The 20,963-nt window shown below is 44.9% G+C and overlaps 1 protein-coding gene across 2 annotated transcripts in view; it reads right to left on the reverse strand.

Annotated features, from left to right (window-relative positions):
- LOC120537890 (casein kinase I) overlaps positions 1-20,963 on the reverse strand; it is a 169,115-nt gene that overhangs the window by 102,851 nt on the left and 45,301 nt on the right. For both annotated transcript variants that reach the window (XM_039767147.1, XM_039767148.1), the window contains exon 2: positions 10,551-11,209. In XM_039767147.1, the coding sequence (XP_039623081.1) occupies positions 10,551-10,772 (222 nt within the window). In that variant the 5' untranslated portion in view covers positions 10,773-11,209. The remainder of the gene's footprint in view (positions 1-10,550; positions 11,210-20,963) is intronic.

The raw sequence follows: 20,963 nt of genomic DNA on the forward strand, positions 1-20,963 counted from the left end.
ATTTTTTCTTGAGCCATCTGGGGTTTTTGTTTTTTCTCTCCTCCCTGGCCATTGGACGTTACTTATATTCTATGTTAATTAGTGTTCCCTACTTCTATTTTCTTATTTATTTTGTATTTTTTCCTCTTTCTTCATCCTGTAAAGCACTTTGAGCGCAACATTTGTATGAAAATGTGCTCTAGAAATAAACGTTGTTGGACTCTGTCAAGATGGTTATCTTTTATCCCGTTAAACCCTGGAAAGACAATGAATTCAATATAATTACCTCCAGCTCTATTCATGCATTGAAACTCTCAACTTCAAAGAGAAAATAACATGTAAACAAATCTTGTGCAATTACTCAAATCAAATCAGTGCAATAACGGATCTGGATACCTGACCGGTCCCTTATAGTAACAATGATCAACTTGCTCAACCAATCACCTTTCAGATCAGACACCACCTGACATCAACTGTGGTGGTTCTGATCACTTCAGAATAAGGTTTGGTGTTTAAAGGCTGCAGAGCTGCTGCGGCTTTGTTAGATTATTCAGTTACTAGCAAAATACCCGCGCTTTGCAGCGGCGAAGTACTGCCTTAAAATTTTTATTAAGAAGAAAATTAAACCTTTTTAAACTGAGGGAAAATATACCAATAATTATTTTTTAAGGATCTCTTTGTATACCACATTGTGAGTTCGGCTCTCCGGTTGTAATTTGACCAAGCTGTGCGCTGAGCTTACTCTTGAGCATGTAACGTACAGTCGGCCATGTGAACAGTAATCTTGTCTCAAATCTCACAGCTTGGATTGCTGCTGTCATAATCGGTTTGAGTTTCATGGTTTGTTTCAATGACGACAGTATTTGTAGGACTTGTGTTGAAGTGACATTCAGCATCTGTCAAGCGCTGTAAGCACACAACCGGTTTCATCGATAACTTCACATCCAGCTTTTGAGAGTTGAAACATTCATAAACATCAAAGTGTCCACTACTGAAATCGTCACCTGTGTATCTAAGATGTTTAAGAGGCATTGGCGGTTGTCGAAAGGTGTAAAATATTTGGCCATTTCAGTACACTTGAAAGCGACAACCGAACAATTCAGCGGCAGCCATCAACTCACATGCAGATCCATAGGTGAAGGCCTTAAGCATTTCACTGTTCTAGTGCTCCTGTGTAGTCTAATTATCTCCTGTACGTCATCAGTCCACACCTTGAACCTGTGCCAGTCATTCAATACATAAGACACAATGGATATCAAGAGTGAGCCTGATATGGCCGTGCAATATGTAACACAGAGAATGGAAAAGGCAGGTGCCATCTCCGGGCATAGAAACCACTCAGTAAGTGACAGTTCTTTGATCGATGGTGATCACCTCGATAGACATGTTAATGGGGGTACAGTTGGAATGATAAAGGAAATGGGTACCTGAACAATGTAAAGTAAGTCTAAAATACCTACACAATAACTATAATCGTAATAAACAAACAATAAAACAGTGGAGAAGCCGTGGATTAAATAAAAAGGCTGCAGTTATCAGCAGGGAGACGTGAATCCCGTGGCGAAGCAAGGAAGAGAATGTAGAGACCGGAGCGACGGACGGCCTTATATAGGCAGGCAGCCAACAACATGGGAGGCGTTGGTATGGGGGACCCAACGCCGCCTCACACGGTGACCGAGCTGCAGGCTATGGACGTATATATGTACGTAAGTAGGATTCAGTTAGCGTTGGGAACCCCCTTACCAAATTTCTTGAAGATGGGCCCATAAGTAACAAAGACTGTTGAAAAGTTCAATATGGCAGCCGACAGTGGCGTCATACCACCGAAATAAGTATGTACATTAATTTCGGTTAGCGCTGGGAAGCCACCTACCGAATTTCGTGAAGACGGGGCCATAAATAAGAAAGTTCAACATGGTGGACGTTGTCGACCGTTATGACCGTTACACGTAGAATTTCGAAATGAAACCTGCTTAACTTTTGTAAGAAAGCTGTAAGGAATGAGCCTGCGAAATGTCAGCCTTCTACCTACACGGGAAGTTGGAGAATTAGTGATGAGTGAGTGAGTGAGTCACTCAGTCAGTCACTCAGACAGTCAGTGAGGGCTTTGCCTTTTATTAGTATAGAAGAAGTTACAAACATTCAGTAACACTAAACAAAAGACAAAACTTACATACCAGTAATAAAAAAAAAAAAAAAGTGGCTATATTTTTTTATCAAAAGGCAAGAAGAAAAATTGAATTGAATTAGTAGATGTGTAATCAGAAATTTCAACACATTAAAATGACCTTTTACTTTTAGTCCGTCGTGCTCCGACTCTGCCGGTGAGCATAGGTGTTGCTTCATTAAAAGCAGAAATGGAAGGAGAGAGAGAGAGAGAGAGAGAAGTAGAGCAGGAAGTGGTTTCCTTGGATCTCAGAAATTCAGGGACTAACAGCGTCAGTCAGTTTTAAACGTAAGGGGTCCGGCACGGGGTATTCCACTGTAATATACATTCACATCTACGGACTTTGAAAGGGGACCGCCAACCCGGCCTCTGAGTTAGTTAACGTGCACGTCGGCTCACTTTGAATGGGGGACGCACAACCCAACCCCACTCCACTCCACTCCACTCCACCATGGCTGTCCAAGGTTCTTTACAAATACAAATTTTGTTGCAGCAGTGTAGTTATCAAATTCCTTTGCTACTTCGACGACGTTTAATTTAAAACCAGCTTCACATTTTTTTCTGATCGATAAGTGATGCTCTTATGATTAAGGTGTATGAGGGTGAGAGATACACAAAACAGTGCAAACGTCGCTTCAGAATAGTTTGGGTATTACCGTGTGGTCACGTAGGCACGATAGAGACCGACAGACAGGGGTTAGGAGCGCACGCTGATACAGTGCATTACAGCACCCACATAGAAACAAAAGGCTCGGTGGTTACTCGCTCAAGTCGGTGTTAGCATATCGTAATCGCTTGGACCAATAGCATGAGTTTTCTGCATTCGACTTATACGACCGACATTATAAAATACCAGAAATTATACAGTAAAATCAAACCCCAACTTATCCGTGAGTATTTACGGTAATTCTGCTTTATATTACATATTTGGCAGTAAAGTTAGTTATTGATTCAGACTTCCACGATTATCTATTTTACCTTTGCTCTGATTGCTGTAGATGACTACTGTTCAGTACCGCATTTCTTCTAAATGTTAGTTTAAATTGACTTCTGGGCGAATTCCATGACCAAAAAAAAAAAAACCAAAGCCAAAAATGTCACTGTGTGTGTTAATCTTTTATTCTGAAAGATTAAGATGGAGACCCAACACTGCGTGAAACAATTTCTGTGACACCTGTGGGTGGTGGAATTCTTACAGAACAATCAGTCAGGCAGCAAATGCCAAGGCATTCACTTGCCATATCACAGGATCATTTAGCACGAGGTGGACCCTGAGTCACAACGCCCTCCTGGGATTCCACTGTCACCAACATTTACAATGTCAAGAACTGCAGTGGCTCAGCAAGCAGCCACAGTGACAGCAGCCATTACTGGTCAATGCATTTCACATGAAGCACAACACATTGGCAGAAATCACTTCAAAGCACAAACTCCTTGCCTACCTTAGTGAGGACTTCAATGGTGTTGAGAATAACAAACTCAGAACGGTGAACGGTGATAAGAAAAGGGCCGTGAACCTCAAGGTGTTATTCTGGTGCGCAGTTTAAACAAAGCCAAACTGGTACACTTGAGCCTTGTTAAATGGTGCGACTCAAACCACCTTCAACTGAACACCAGCAAAACCAAGGAGCTGGTGGTGTATTTTAGGAGGCCCAGGCCCCTCATGGACCCCGTGATCATCAGAGGTGACTGTGCAGAGGGTACAGACCTATAAATAACTGGGAGTGCAGCTGGATGATAACCTGGACTGGACTACCAATACTGATGGTCTGTGCAAGAGAGGACAGAGACGACTATACTTCATTAGAAGGCTGGCGTACTTCAACATCTGCAATAAGATGCTGCAGATGTTCTACCAGACGGTTGTGGCGAGTGTCCTCTTCTACGCGGTGGTGTGCTGGGGAGGCAGCATAAAGAAGAGGGACGCCTCATGTCTGGACAAACTGGTGAGGAAGGCAGGCTCTATTGTAGGCATGGAGCTGGACAGTTTGACATCTGTGGCAGAGCGACAGGCGCTGAGCAGACTCAGTCAATCGTGGAGAATCCACTGCATCCACTGAACAGGATCATCTCCAGACAGAGGAGCAGCTTCAGCGACAGACTGCTGTCACCATCCTGCTCCACTGACAGACTGAGGAGACCCCACACTATGCGACTCTTCAATTCCAACATTAACATCATACAAAGTTATTGTCTGTTATACCTGCATTGTTATCACTCTTTAATTTAATATTGTTCTTTATTAGTACGCTGCTGCTGGAGTATGTGAATTTCCCCTTAATAAAGTATCTATCTATCTAACTCATAGCCTTCTTCACCTTTGTTATTTGTATTGAATTCATAATTTTGTCCATTAGTTTTAAATAAAGAAGGAACCTGTGAAAAAAAACTGCTCGCCACTTTTCTAACATTCTCTGTTTCTGTATATTTGGCACAATGGATGGCTTCAGATCTTCAGATGAAAAGATCATTTTAGACAAAAGTCATAAAGTTATCCGGCCTTTGTATTGCCCCCTTAGTCACCGCCGCAAACAGCTGACCACAGATCATTGACAACTTGACTCCACTGACTGATCTCAGCCAATCCTGTTAATCTAAGCCTCACCTTATATGAACTAACTTTATATAAAACACACAGAACTGGGATTAGGGGAGTAACCCGCTTAAGGCAGGAGGAAGAGGAGGCCTGGATCCTTAAAAACTTTTCCTTTACATGTACAAGTAGTCTTCTAGAGTTCTCCATTGGCAAAATGCTATGACAATGTTCAAGAGAGAAAGCATCATCATCATCATCAGTCACCGAGCATTAAAAACAAGCGATGAAGCCTGTAATAACGTTTCTGTGTTTTACAAACCTGTCTGGTCCTTTATGTGCTGTGAAGTTAAAGCACAATCTTCTCCTTCAAACATCTTCGACCTGTGCTGCTGATGAAAAACACTGGCCACTGCATCACCTGATCTCGCGGTTTCAATAGACACTCCTTTACACACACGTGACTTTTAATGACATCCCATTCTTAATACTTAGGCTTTAATATGGAGTCGGCCCACCCTTAGCAGCTCTAACAGCTTCACCTCTTCTGCTGTGTAGGAGTGTGTTGATGGGAATTTGTGACCAGGAGAGCATTTGTGAGGTCAGGCGCTGATGCTGGACGAGATGGCCCGGCTCACTCGCTCGCAGTCTCTGCTCAAATTCATCCCAAAGGTGTCCTGTCAGGTTGAGGTCAGGGCTCTGTGCAGCCACACCAAACTTGCGCCTCCATTTCTGTATAGACCTTGTTTTGTGCACTGGTGAGTGCTCAGCCATGTTGCCATCCCCAAACTGTTCCCACAAAGTTGTGAGGGAGCATGAAATTCTCCAAAATGGCTTTTTATGCTGAAGCATTAAGAGTTCCTTTCACTGGAACTAAGGGGCTAAGGTCAACCACACCCCATAATCCCCCCTCCACCAAACTTTACACTCGGCACAATGCAGTCAGGCGAGTCCTGTTCTCCTGGCCAGACTCGTCCACCGGATTGCGTGATTCGTCACTCCAGAGGACACGTCTGCACTGCTCTCGAGGGCTTTACACCACTGTATCTGACGCCTTGCATTGCACTTGGTGATGTCAGGCTTGGTTTCCATGAAGCTCTCTCTCTCTCCCCCTCTGCACTGCACTGTTCTTGAGCCTTTGGTGGTCTGTAGCGATCGACTCTGCAGAAACTTCTGCACACCTCAGCATGCGCTGTCCCCTGCTCTGTGATTTGACGTGGCTTGGTGACTTCAAAAAGGGTACTTGGGAAGGGACAAACATCCATCAGCATGTTCCATTTGTGCCCACAACAACCTGGACCTGATCGGTCCAAAGATTAACGGCTTTAAATGTAAACTTGGGGCACAACTGGGCAGGTCTGACCACACGTTACTGTCACCTGCAAGGCTCTTACTGACCACAGCTCTCTTATTATCAAATGCCAGTGTGGACCTCCAGTGTGATTGAGGGGTGTTTATTAATTAAAATATTGAAATTTATTTTGTGCTTCTGTAATTAAACATTTCAGTATAATGTGGTCTAGATATGATGAAAACAAAAATCGAATTTGATACAAGTGCATCGTAATAAATTAGAATATCATCAAAATCAGCAAAATGAAAAGAAATAACATCCATCCAGTATCCAACCCACTATATCCTAACTACAGGGTCACGGGGGTCTGCTGGAGCCAATCCTGGCCAACACAGGGCTCAAGGCAGGAACAAACCCCGGGCAGGGTGCCAGCCCACCGCAGGACACACACACACACACCAAGCACATATTAGGGACAATTTAGAATCGCCAATCCACCTCACCTGCATATCTTTGGACTGTGGGAGGAAACCCACGCAGACACGGGGAGAACATGCAAACTCCACACAGGCAGGGAGGACCTGGGAAGCGAACCCTTAAGGGTCTCCTAACTGCGAGGCAGCAGCGCTACCCACTGTGCCACCCAAAAGAAACAACAACAACAACATTTATTTCTGTCACACATTTTCATACAAATGGAGCTCAAAGTGCTTTACATGATGAAGAGAAAAAAAGACAAAATATACAAATAAACGCTTGAAATATATCACTCTGTGTGTAATGAATCTACATAACAAGCGAGTTTCACTTTTTGAATTGAATTACTGAAATAAATTAACTTTCGATGAAACTCTAATTTATTGAGATGTACCTGTAAGTCCAAACAAAATTCTAGAAGAGACATGGAAAAAAGTTGAAGAAGCTTCCTAATCAGCAAAGGGCTACAAATTCACTTCTATAGCTCTGGGGGCTCCACCACACCCCCATTACAACCAAATGGAGAAACATCTGGAACAGAGGGGAATCTTCCCAGGAAATCACAGCCTGCCAAAACTTCCCCAAGGACACTGCAACAACTCACTCAAGTTAAAGAGGCTCCCAGAAGAACATCCAAAGAACCACAGGCCTCTCTCGCCTCCGCTAAACTCAGTGCTTGTTACCTCACAATATAAAGAGGCTCATGGGAGAGGCGCTAGGTTGACATCATCACCATCGGACAGTAACACAAGTGCCTGCCATGCAATTGGAATGAAACATCCGGATGATACGCTTTCTGTAATAATGACAGACGAGTCAGATGTAGAAGTCTTTGGGCAACCCAGGTCTCAGAATATCTGGAGTTCAAAACCAAGAACATCAGACCGACAACAACATATGGAGGTGCTAGTGTGATAGTGTAGAGGGGCGCTGAAGACTCGCCATTACTGAAGGAACTGTTACAGGAGAAAGTAGGGTGAAATGACTCCTTTTATTGGCTTACTAAATAGATCACAATTGCAAGCTTTCGAGGCAGCCAAGGACCCTTCATCAGGCGAGGTGTAACAGAGAAACTGAAAAATGTATCATCCACATCTGGAAACACTTCGCAGAATTATGAAAGAGCTTCAACCCATGGTATAGAAAGACATTAAACTGAAGGATATCTTCCCAGAACCTCCCCTTCTTGCATACAGACAACCACCAAACCTCAAACAACTGATTGTCCGAAACTCAATGTATGGCTCGGCAGCAAGTGGCACATCTCGCTACCTACAGAACAGGTGTGGCACCTGCGCACACATCTACACGACAAATCAGGCAGTTATACCACATTGCCAGCAGGAGCATAAGATAAAGGGTCCATTCACATGCAAATCTGCTAATGTGGTCTACCTGATCAGGTGCATAAGGTGTCCCAACACTAGACTGTATGTCGGGGAAACTGGTCAGACACTGCGCCAGCGAATGAACTCACACAGACTTCATATCAATCAGAACAGTGTTGATCTTCCAGTGGCAGCACACTTGAACAGTAATGGCCACAGCATAAAGGATCTGAGGGTCACTGTGCTTATGGGGAATTTCAAGACCCAACAGGAGCGGAGAGAATGGGAAGACAAACTTCTACAAAATGGTCTGAACATAGACAAGAGTTTTATGACCAGATATGTGGACTAACAGACTGATTTGACCAGCTGACCACATCAGAGGCCGATCTTACAGACAATGAACTTGAAAACAACTTTACAGGACTTTCTCTAGTGATGGTTATCTTATCTCTACATTTTATTAGTTCATTGATCTCTTCTTAATTCATCTCGGGTGTATTCATTTTGCTAACATTTGAACAAAAAGGTTGTTAAGATGAAAGAAAACAATCACTTTGCTGTCCCAATATAAGCGAGAGTATTTTTCAGTTTCTCTGTTACACCTCGCCTGATGAAGGGGCCTTAGCTGCCTTGAAAGCTTGCAATTGTAATCCATTTAGTTAGCCAATAAAAAGGAGTCATTTCACCCGACTCTCTCCTGTATCAATCTATGGCTAACACGGTACAACACTCTACTGCTATGAAGGAGCCGTGAACTTCTCACTTGACCAGAATATTCATAAGGAGCAGGTCCAGCCATCTGTCCGTGACCTGAAGCTGAAGTGTCACTGGGCTGTGTTGCAGGACAAGTCCATCTATATTACCGAACAAAGGTTGTATATATGCACAGATGCCAGACGCCAGAAGCAAGCCGTGCACAATACAACAGCCGCCCGAACGCGCACACCACCGCATATACAACCTTCGTTTAGTAATGTAGATCTCCAAGCCGGGATCCGCCGCCACGGTCACTTCAGCATACAAATCCGCCACCGTCACCGTCACCATCAGGGAAGTAGGTGGCGCCGAAAGCGCACGCACACAGCGCCTCAGTGCCCCAGAGTCAAACCCAGCAGTGTCCAAGAGTCAGTAGGTGGCACCCAAACACCACAACACAACCTGTAGGGCAGGGGTCTCCAACTCCAGTCCTGGAGAGCTACTGTGGCTGCAGGTTTTCATTCTAACTCTTTTCTTAATTAGTGACCAGTTTTGCTGCTAATTAACTATTTCCCTTTATTTTAATTGACTTTTTTTGAGACTCTGACCACTGAATTGATTTTTTTTTTTTTGCTTAAATGACACCTAAACATAAATTTGATGTGAAGTGAGCCAACAGATGAGCGACTAAGTTGGGGCCACAAACTCCAACCAGCTTCACTTCATTCAGTTTCTTAATTTGAAGCCAATTCTCGTTGCTAATTAAACCCGTTGTTTAATTCCATGGTGCTCATTCTGCCATGGCAGACATTTCCAAAACAGTTGATTTTCTTTTTTAAGAGCGATGGCTGTCAAAATGTTTTGTGGACCTGAGCAGATCAACACTACTGAGGCCTTCACCTTTCTTTATTTTCAGTTATTGTGTGATGGACACAGGTTGTTGTTTATGTGTTGGTTCATTTTGTGTCTTGCGCCACCACCATCTACTTAAAGCACCGTGATGTTCCAACAATGATGGATGGATGGATTAAAAGCCAGAAGTCTGTATGACCATCAACATCAAGTGACTCCGTGACCCTAACCCTAACTACAAAGAGGACTGTTTCATTTATGTGAGGTAGAATGCCCAGAGTGGACTGGGCTGGTGGTCCCGTGGCCTTTGAACCCCTGCAGATTTTAATTTTTTTTCTCCAGCCGTCTGGAGTTTGTTTTCTGTTTTTTCTGTCCACCCTGGCCATCAGACCTTACTCCTTTTCTGTTAACTAATGTTGTCTTCATTATGTAAAGCACTTTGAGCTGTTGTTGTTGTGTCTTAATATTGTTTGGTTGCTAATTAAGGAAAAAAGGAACAATTAAGAAGCCCGAGTCTCAAGTCGTGCATCAATTAAAATGAAGGCAGAGTTAATTATCAGCAAAATCTGGTCACTAATTAAGAAAAGGGTTAGAATGAAAACCTGCAGCCACAGTAGCTCTCCAGGACCCGACTCTCCAGCCTACCTGTATTTGGACTTTATGTTGCCTCTCCGGCGTTCGTGTGACGTTAAAGTGAAGGTTTTAACTACTCCTTACCAGGCAGAGCTGATTCAAGGAAAGGAAACCATCCTTACCAAAAATGTTGTTCATAAAGAAATGCTTGATTAACTATGTTGAATGAACCATTTTATCAATTTTTTGTTTCCAATTTACTTCATTTAAAGCTTTGCACTCCGATATTTTTTTTTTTTTTTACACTTATGAGTGCACCAATTCAAAGACATTTTGGACTTAAATGATATAACAATTAAATTTCAATGTTACTTTTAATAAATTGGTTCATTTTAGTACAAATATATTAATTTAATTAAATGAAAAAAAACTTTCCCAGGGTGCTCCCACCCGCCAAAGATCGGACGGAACAGAAAGTGATTGCCATTCTTGGATTTCCGGGGTTTACTGGTAAAATATAAAAGCAGGTCTACACCTGAATGGCTCGGAGGATTTGAAGTGGCTGACCTGAACCCACTACAGATGTAGTGGCAGGATCTGAAATGTGTCCGAAGTAAAGAAAGTAAAGAAAAAGAAACTTTGCCTTACCAACTTGATCGCCACATACTCGTTGGTGTACAGGTTCTTCCCAAGACGCAGCTCTCCAAAATTTCCGCAGCCAATTTTTTTGCCCACCCGAAAGTTGGGTCCAACCATAAGAACTCCCGAGTTGGAACTGCGGCCTGCATGTCCAGTTCTTCCGCCAGGCACCTTAGACATTCTTTTACTCTCTTCCACGTCCCCCTTCCCCCCTTTCTTATCAAAATCCATAAGCTTGTGATACCCTGGCCTCTCCACGATTACACCACTGCCATGCAAATTACAAATCCACTGAAAGTGAGGGGAAGGAGAGAGTGAGTGTGTTGAAGGGAAAAAAGAAAGAAATCAAAAAAAGGGGAAAAAAAAAAACACGCCACCAGTCGGTTGTGAACAGCAGAGGTGACGTGAGGAAGGTCGTCGTCTTCTTGCCCCTGAATCTTCCTTAAAATGATTTGTATGCCTCCAGTTGCTCAGGGCACCATCCTTTCCCTTCCACTGGCAACTACTGCAACCAAAGGACCTCCTGGCAGCTCCTCGCTGCTCCCATCATTGCCTCCATCCCCCCCAGTCAGTCTTTGGTATGGCAGAGCGCTTTCATTGTATACGACTGTTGATCACTGCAAGCAGTAAGGCAGCAATCCAGGAAAGGAATCCCCTTTGGAGGAAACCTAAAAATAAAAGGAAAAGCACAAATGAACTCAAGAGGTCATGGACATCTCTAGCAGCACAAAAGGAACAGCAGCACATACTGTATACAGCGCCTAGAGAGGAGAATTCCAACCCGCAGAGGTTTCTCATTTTATCCAATTTAGTAAACGCATACGTGTCTGTGCGTCCATCCAGTTGCAATGTCTCTGTTGTTCCAAAAGACAGCACATCAAACATTTCTAGTAATAAAATGCATTTCAGTTTTTCATTTCAACAGAAGGCTCACCACAAACATTTAGTAATAAAATTCATTGCATTTATCATTCCAACAGATGATGCAATACAAACAATTTTCATGATAAAGTGAATTGCATTAGTCATTCCAACAGATGGCACATCACAAATATTCTTAGCAATAAAATGCATTTGTCATTGCCAACAGATGGCACATCACAAACATTTGTTGCAATGAAATGTATTGCTTCTGTCATTCCAACAGATGGTGCACCACAAATATTACACCCTGAGGCCATTTCCTAGCAATCTGCACCCGAGGTGAGGGTACCCCAATATAAATCCTTATTATTCAATAAAAAAGGCAGGACAGTCAATTTTTCACTAAAACCTGACACAACTTCTCAAATGTGATAGCATCTGTGTTTGTGTGAAATTTGAACACTAGTTTATACTTAGAAACTGCGCGCTCACAGTAATATTTTCAAATGTTTGTTTAATGATCCAGTATTGACAAAGCTGAACACCAACTGTAGTAACAGAACAGTGGTACATTTGATTTACCAATATATCTAAAGTTGTAAGGATCAACCATCTGTCACATAAAAACTCATGCGCCCGCCTGAACGCCCCCCGCGCCATGACTCTGAAACACGATCTCGGTCTCAATCAGCTTGTCATGTTGTCAACTTACATATCAACATGAGCAATGACAACTGGATCCAACCTCACTTTAGCCAAGAGCCTAGCAAACCCTTCCAGGGAGGTCTCCCACCTGACCTGTGCCCCCCACACACCGGCTGAGACTCTCTGGCTCTCGAGTCAGCATTTCTGGTCTGTGTCTAATTTATTTATTTTTTTTTAAGATATGGAGCCTGCTTTCCAACAGTGACAGCATAAAGCAATTTCAGTCACAATTTCACACAGTAACATGAGCAACTTTTCATATTACAGGTACAACGCCATTTTAAAATTTTGTCAAATGTGTACTTTTATATTAATAATTACTATCACGCAACAACAATCTGAAGGTCCAGCTTGAGATGACTCAGTATGGTGGCCTAACCTACAAAATGCTGACGGAAGACCACAGACAAGTCAGGGGATGGAGGCAAGAAAATCTCCACGTCACTGAACATCCAGTTCCGTCCATCGTGAAGAACGAGGACGGCACAGCTGGAAGTCTGCTAGAGTCGGACGTCCACAAAACCTGAAGAGCACAAGTGAAGGGGGCCACCAAGGGGCCTCTGAGAACTCTGAAGTACTGTAGTCACAAGCTATGGCGGCTAACTGTGCAGATGACAACTGTGCCCAAGTGCTTCACCCATCACAGCTTCATGGGAGAACCGCAAAGAGGAAAAAAGCAAACAGGACCACTCCACAGATGGCACATGGGAGACTCTGAAGTCAGTCACAAGGTTCTATGGTCTGATGGGATGAAAATGCAACCGCAATTTTATACAGCATGTTATCAAAAACACGCCATCCCCATTGTGAATAATCATCAAATAGGCTACAGCGATCCCTCTCCCACTTGGACAGAGGCAGTGGTGCAGTAAGAATTCTGTTTCTGGACTTCTCTAGCGCCTTCAACACCATCCAACCTCTGCTCCTTAGGGACAAGCTGACAGAGCTTCACACCTGGTGACATCAGTGGACTATCTTACAGACAGACCTCAGTATGTGCGTCTCAGGAACTGCAGGTCTGACATTGTGGTCAGCAGCACAGGAGCGCAGGGGACTGGACTTTCTCTGGTCCTGTTCAGCCAACATACATCAGACTTCCAATACAACTCGGAGTCCTGCCACGTGCAAAAGTTCACTGACGACACTGCTATGGTGGGCTGCATCAGGAGTGGGCAGGAGGAGGAGTACAGGAACCTAATCAAGGACTTTGTTAAATGGTGCGACTCAAACCACTTACACCTGAACACCAGCAAGACCAAGGAGCTGGTGGTGGATTTTAGGAGGCCCAGGCCCCTCATGGACCAGGTGATCATCAGAGGTGACTATGCAGAGGGTGCAGACCTATAAATACCTGGGAGTGCAGCTGGATGATAAATTGGACTGGACTGCCAATACTGATGATCTGTGTAAGAAAGGTCAGAGCCGACTATACTTCCTTAGAAGGCTGGCGTCCTTCAACATCTCCAATAAGATGCTGCAGATGTACTATCAGACGGTGGTGGCGAGCGCCCTCTTCTACACGGTGGTGTGCTGGGCAGGCAGCATAAAGAAGAGGGACAAACTGGTGAGGAAGGCAGGCTCTATTGTAGGCACGGAGCTGGACAGTTTGACATGCACGGCAGAGCGACGGGCGCTGAGCAAACTCCTGTCCATCATGAAGAATCCACTGAATCCACTGAACAGGATCATCTCCAGACAGAGGAGCAGCTTCAGCGACAGACTGCTGTCACCATCCTGCTCCACTGACAGACGGAGGAGACCCCACACTATGAGACTCTTCAATGCCACCCGGTGGGTAAACGTTAACATTATATTATTAGTTATTGTCTGTTATACCTGCATTGTTATCACTCTGATATTTAATATTGTTTTTATCAGTATGCTGCTGCTGGAGTATGGGAGTGTCCCCTTGGGATTAATAAAGTATCTATCTATCAAAACTATACTTGTGCATACCCAGTAGGTATCTGTCACAATCAGCAAAATCTTTTCACGAAGCAAGACTTTTAAAAAAAAATGTAGTGCTGTAGCGTTTCCTCCCACAGTCCAAAGACATGTAGGTTAGGTACACTGGCGATCCTAAATTGTCCCTAGTGTGTGCCCTGCAGTGGGCTGGTGCCCTGCCCGGGGTTTGTTCCTGCCTTGCACCCTGTGCCGACTCCCAGTAAGCCAGTTTCAAGTTGTCAGTGCTTTGAGGCCTGTGGCTGTACATTAGAAGACACGTTTTAATTTGAGGTGTAAATGTCTCTGATGACTCTTCCTTATCAAGTCAGTAGACGGATTGGGTGAGCATGGGGGAGGTCTTGAGGTCACTGGGAAGGGGTGTGTGGCGCTCCCGATATCTGCAAAAGGACAAAGGTCCAAGTCTTTAGAGTCCTGGAGCTCCCTGTTCTGCTATATGGTTGAGTGACCTGAAACGGTACGGTGTCTCTTCGGAGAATCCCTGGGTCCCGTCGGTCTGACTTTGTGTTGCTCAGAGTCCCGAATGAGGCACATGACCTGCATTGTGAGGGAGCGTCAGTTACGCCACTACACTCATGTGACACGATTCTCTAAGGATGATCCGGCTGTTAAGGACCTGTTCGGCTAGACATGGCCAAGGGGACACACACGTAACACCTGGCTGTGGTAGACAGACGGCCATTTAAGGAGGGTGGGAGTGGGCCGCATGTCTACCCGGTGGGGTTGGGGGTTGCTAACCGGAAACCCAAGTTGTTTCATTGTGTTTGGGTGCAGCAACAGGCTCTACCAGTTTAAGCTTCCCAACCCAACCTGACCTGTAGTTTTGAACAAATTCTGTATGAACAAAATCATCCTCTTCAACTTTTCCCATTTCTATGTGGGATCGATGTGCTTGATCAACCCCCTTCAAACAGCTCCGTCCTGCACCTCCTCACCAGTCAAGCCCTCAGATGGTCTTTTACTTTACCCATCCACCTCCACCCCTTCCTCTTTTTCCCAATACTTCCATTCCCATCACCCTTTTGCCCACATGTTCATTGTCTCTCCTCATCCCATGTCCATAGATCTTCTATAGCTCTGTGATGGCCACTGTGATTTTCTACATTGTAGTGTGCTGGGTGGGTAACATCATTTCAAGAGAGGCCCACCAAATTTAACAAGATGATTAAAAGGGGAGGCTTAGCTATAGGACACACTCCAGACCCCCTGGAGGATATAATGAAGGAGAGAATGAAGACCTGCGGTGGCCTGGCGCCCTGCCCATGGTTTGTTTCCTACCTTGCGCCCAGTGTTGGCTGGGATTGGCTCCAGCAGACCCCCATGACCCTGTAGTTAGGATATAGTGGGTTGGATAATGGATGGATGGAGAATGAAGACTACACTGAGTGCCATTATGAACAACGCTGCACATCTTCTGTCTGACACACCAACACTGAGGACTTTCAGCCAACAAATTATTCAGCAGAAGTGTGTGAAGAACGCCACTGGGGCACAGCAATATGTCTGTGCAGCCCCTTACTGGGTCTGGGATTGTCAAGTCATGGAGTCTTTTCCGTCATTGTAAATTTTTTATCCTTTCAAGTCATTCTGGTGTGTGTGTATGTTTATTTATTTAATCAGCTTCTGTAAAAAGCCAAAAATGTACCCCCTGGGGACAAATAAGGTTCAATCGAATACGTAAGCGGACAACTGATTAAGCAGAGAATTCTACCCACGGCCTAACTCTACCATCGTCTGCATGCGGCTCAAGCCACTGGGCCGCTTATTTACTGCATATGGCACCCCAGCAGACCAGCGTTCCTTAGCTTGGACCCTTTGCCACATGTGGTGTTATTTCTTTCTAATGACAGAAGCACCTGTCCATGAAGTGCACCATCTGTGGTTTTATTGGTGGCTCCAGAACTTGAAGAAATGGAAACATCACCTGCGGTACGTTCCTCTTTATTTGTACAAATAGGACATGCAAATTGATGATGAGAGAGTTTACTCGATAAAGACGAAACATTGAGGTGAGAAGTGGGACTAGGATAGCAGTGGCATGGGAATTTTACTCAAATAAATTAAAAGCAAATCCTTATTTACATAGCCGCCTCTCATATTAAATTCATTACAAGACCAACAGATGGCTGGGAACGCCGCATGATTTTAGTCACACACTCTTATTTAGCTCCACGTCTAGACGAGCCGTTGAGCACACCTGACATGAACATCTGTGTCTGTGGTTTTCTGCAAAACATCAAAACATTTGGTTGCAAGCAACTTAACTGTGAAGACACCCATGCAGAGCAAACACAGGAAGTAAGAAGGCGAAGGTCAGGACTCGGGAGGTACGAGCAGCAGGCAGCCTGATCTCCCATCTTAGAAAGTAACAGGCTGCCATTTACAGAAGAGGGTAACGTCAACACTCTGAAGTCGGACTTCCTGCATTTGGACATATTCACAATGCCGTCGGCTGCCCGACATGAACATTTATTCTCTAAGGTGGGCCCTTTATCTCGTGTGATACATCAGGCTCAGTCCTCGGACCGCGATTCTTATTCTGGTAGATCCTAATTATGTGTGTTTACCCAGCATGCACGCTCACAACGCTAAACTTGTCTACATTTTGCAAACACTCCACAGTTGTGCAGGTGAAGACCACAGGCTACATTCTGCTGTGAAATTCAGCCGGTGCCCCCCACCTCGGGCTTGGCAGTTACAACTGCTAGTACTTCATCAAGTTATGTATGCTTAGTAAAAGGACAAACAACGTTAGTGAGGATCAGTCAAAGTAACTGGGACGTGAAGCCTTACACACAACACTCAGATACACACAGACATGTAGACGGACTGAATGACACAGACAAACGGACACCAGCTGAGGCAAGAAGTCTTCTTCTTCCATTTCTCTCTGGAATTGATGTGCTTAGTCAACCATCTGCACCTCAAGACCCTTTTCCTTCATCCATCCACCTCGGCTTTGACTTCTCTCCCTTTCTGTTATCCTGGACTTCCATTCCCATCACTCTTTTGCCCACCTTGTCTCTCCTCGTCACATGCCCACCCATACCACTTCAACCTACATTCCTGCACTTTCTAAGATGGCTCTCCCACTTTAGTTGTACCTCTGATCTCTTATATCTTATTCTGTCCGTTTTTCATAGTGCTGGCTCCGAGGCTAGAGATCTGTGTTCGAATCCCGAAAAAACGCCATCAAGAGACTGTACCCCGCAGCAAGACCCTTAACCTGCATATCGCTCCACCCTGGGTATGTGACGTTAATCTGCACACAGCCCTCCAACTGGCAGGGAAAACCCGGGTGTTCGTGGGAGGATTGGCACCCCAGCCATTGTGTAAAAAAAAAAAAAATTTTTTTTTAAAAAGAATTAAAGGAACACTTTTTAATCAGAGTATAGCATCAAGTCAATGAAACTGATGGGATATTAATCTGGTCAGTTAAGTAGCAGAGGGGGTTGTTAATCAGTTTCAGCTGCTGTGGTGTTAATGAAATTAACAACAGATGCACTAGAGGGGCAACAATGAGATGACCCCTAAACAGGAATGGTTTAACAGGTGGAGGCCACTGACATTTTTCCCTCCTCATCTTTTCTGACTGTTTCTTCACTAGTTTTGCATTTGGCTACAGTCAGTGTCACTACTGGTAGCATGAGGCGATACCTGGACCCTACAGAGGTTGCACAGGTAGTCCAACTTCTCCAGGAAGGCACATCAATACGTGTCATTGCCAGAAGGTTTGCTGTGTCTCCCTGCACAGTCTCAAGGGCATGGAGGAGATTCTAGGAGACAAGCAGTTACTCTAGGAGAGCTGGAGAGGGCCATAGAAGGTCCATAACCCATCAGCAGGACCAGTATCTGCTCCTTTGGGCAAGGAGGAACAGGATGAGCACTGCCAGAGCCCTACAAAATGACCTCCAGCAGGCCACTGGTGTGAATGTCTCTGACCAAACAACCAGAAAGACTTCATGAGGGTGACCCAAGGGCCCCATGTCCTCTAATGGGCCCTGAGCTCACTGCCCAGCAGCATGCAGCTCGATTGGCATTCGCCATAGAATACCAGAATTGGCAGATGCACCACTGGTGCCCTGTGCTTTTTACAGATGAGAGCAGGTTCACCCTGAGCACGTGACAGAAGTGAAAGGGTCTGGAGAAGCCATGGAGAACATTATGCTGCCTGTAACATCATTCAGCATGAGCAGTTTGGTGGTGGGTTAATGATTGTCTGGGGAGGCATATCCATGGAGGGTCACACAGACCGCTACAGGCTTGACAAAAGCACCTTGGCTGCCATTAGGTATCAGGATGTTGGACCCATTGTCAGACCCTATGCTGGTACAGTGGCTCCTGGTGCACGACAATTCCTGGCCTCATGTGGTGAGAGTATGCAGGCAGTTCCTGGAGGATGAAGGAATTGATACCATTGACTGGCCACCACACTTTCCTGACCTAAATCCAATAGAACACCTCTGGGACATTATGTTTTGGTCCATCCAATGCCACCAGGTTGCACCTCAGACTGTCCAGGAGCTCAGTGATGCCCTGGTCCAGATCTGGGAGGAGATCCCCACAACACCATCTGTCATCTCATTAGAAGCATGCACCGATGTTGTCAGGCATGTATACAAGAACACAGGGGCCATACAAAGTGCTGCGTACAATTTGAGTTGCTGAAATTAAATTTTGGCAAAATGGACTAGCCTGCCACATCATTTTTTCACTCTGATTTTTGGGGTGTCTTTGAATTCAGGGCTCTGTAGGTTGATCATTTTCATTTCCATCAAACGATGTGGCATCCTTTCGCTCCTAACACATTACCCAGTCTATATCAGTATAGATATCCAGGAGGATTTCTTTTTCCCATTGAGATCTGATGTGTTTTCAAAGTGTTCCTTTAATTTTTTGAGCAGTTATATATATATATATATATATATATATATATATATATATATATATATAGGCGGACAGCGGGTCCCATGCTCGGCCGGGATGCCCCTGTTGCATATATTCAGGGGGAGCAACCACGGGCAACTCAACACCTACCCCGGTATGCTTGGTGGCAGCCTCCCTGGCCGACGGTGATGCCTTAACCTCCTGCAGGGCTCTACGGGAGATGGAGTCCTCAACAGCCCGGTTGGGAGCTGGGGGGGCCGCCAGGGGGTGCTGCATGGATTCCACAGCCCAGCTGGACAACTCTTCAGCCCTACCTAGAAGTGCAATTGGAACGCTTCAGGGTGGGCTATAAAAGGGGCCAGCTGCCACCACTCCTCCCAACTCTGGCCAGAAGGTTGTGTTACTTTGTGTGTTTTGTGCTTTATTTGAAGTGCTTTGGGGCTGTGGTATGGCTGGAGGGTTCATGGGGAAGTCGTGCCCTCCAGCTGAAGATAATAAACATTTGTGTTGTTCTATATGTGCCTCTGTTTGAATCTGTGCCAGGTGGGGCACTATATAGCGCTATTGTTCCCATATAGATTAGGTAGAATGCCTAGTGGGGGCTGAGTGGTCTCATGGCCGTGGAGCCCCTGCAGATTTTATTTTTCTCTACAGCCCTCTGGAGTTTGTCCTCTTGGCCATCGGATCTTGGTTTTATTCTTTGTTAATTAGTATTGCCCAATTTTCATATTTTATTTTATTTCTTTCTTCCTCTTGTAAAGCACTTTGGGGAACATCAATTGTATGAAAACCTGCTCTAGAAATCGATGCCGTTGTTGTCACCCATTGCAGGCTGCCCTTGGATCTCAATGCGGGTGGCTCGCAGTGTGGTGGGTGCAGCAGTGTGTTGTAATCGGCGCACACTCCCAGCCTCTCCTCTCACACATCCATTCTTATGTCGGCCACAGCCAACTTCTTCGCCTGCACTCCCTCCCATTACTGCCTACGTCTCAACTCCATACATCATTGTTGGTCTTGCCATTGTCTTAAAAGCCTCTCTTTAACCATCGCCTTAATTCTTTGATCACACAACATTCCTGATGGCCATCTTCAAATGGTTCCATCCACACTAACTCTCCATCTTGGGCTACCACTGATCCTAGATATTTAATGGTATCCACTTTTTTCAGTGGCTTTTCTTCCTGCAGGCTAACTTTTGAATCCTGATCTTCATTAAACCTCAGATATTCTGCCTTCTTCTTCCTATTTATCATCCAAAGCCCTTCTCCATTCTTCCTCTTTTCTGGTGCTACACAACACAATGTCCTCAGCACCAGGGGTTATGGGTCTTTTACTCCATTCAGTCAATACACCCATAACAAGACCAAACAGATAAGGTCTTCAAGAAGATCCCTGGTGCAGACCTCCTCTAACTGGGATCTCATCTGTTACCCCAGCACTGCTTTTAACCCGAGTCCTCACTACATCACACACTTCTCTGGTACAGCTAAGGAAAGCAGAGTTAAATAAAAGTATATTTAGGTATGTGTGCCTCCGATACACTGGTTCACACTAAAGCACTTCTCGCACGTGACCTTAGGGGTGCACACCTGGGCCAGGTCTGCCAGTTCTCTACTAGAGTGCAGCCCAGTAAAGTTGGCTAGGTGTGAAGTTTTGCAGGTCTCGAGCTAATCGGCCATGTAACTCAGTAATTTACGTGTCGAAGGTTCTCTGCTTGTGCCTACAGTACCACACACGAATAGGATAAAGTCAAAGACTTGGTAAAGGCGTCATTTGTAGGGCGAGGACAGGATGCCCCGTCTCCTCAGATTAGGCCGGTAGACAGGCAGTGAAGGCCCAGAGCTGGCGTGGGCTAACTGGGAAGGAGCTCACTTGAGGCCAAAGGGGTTTACTGCTGCTACTTACATGAAGACGTTCAGCATGCTAGCAGGTATGGACTTTGAACAGAGTAGATAAACATCAAAAAGGTTATGGTCTGGCATGATGCAATAGATGTTCATGCTT

This window comes from Polypterus senegalus, chromosome 10 (assembly GCF_016835505.1).
Source record: "Polypterus senegalus isolate Bchr_013 chromosome 10, ASM1683550v1, whole genome shotgun sequence".
Classification (NCBI taxonomy): Eukaryota; Metazoa; Chordata; class Cladistia; order Polypteriformes; family Polypteridae; genus Polypterus; species Polypterus senegalus.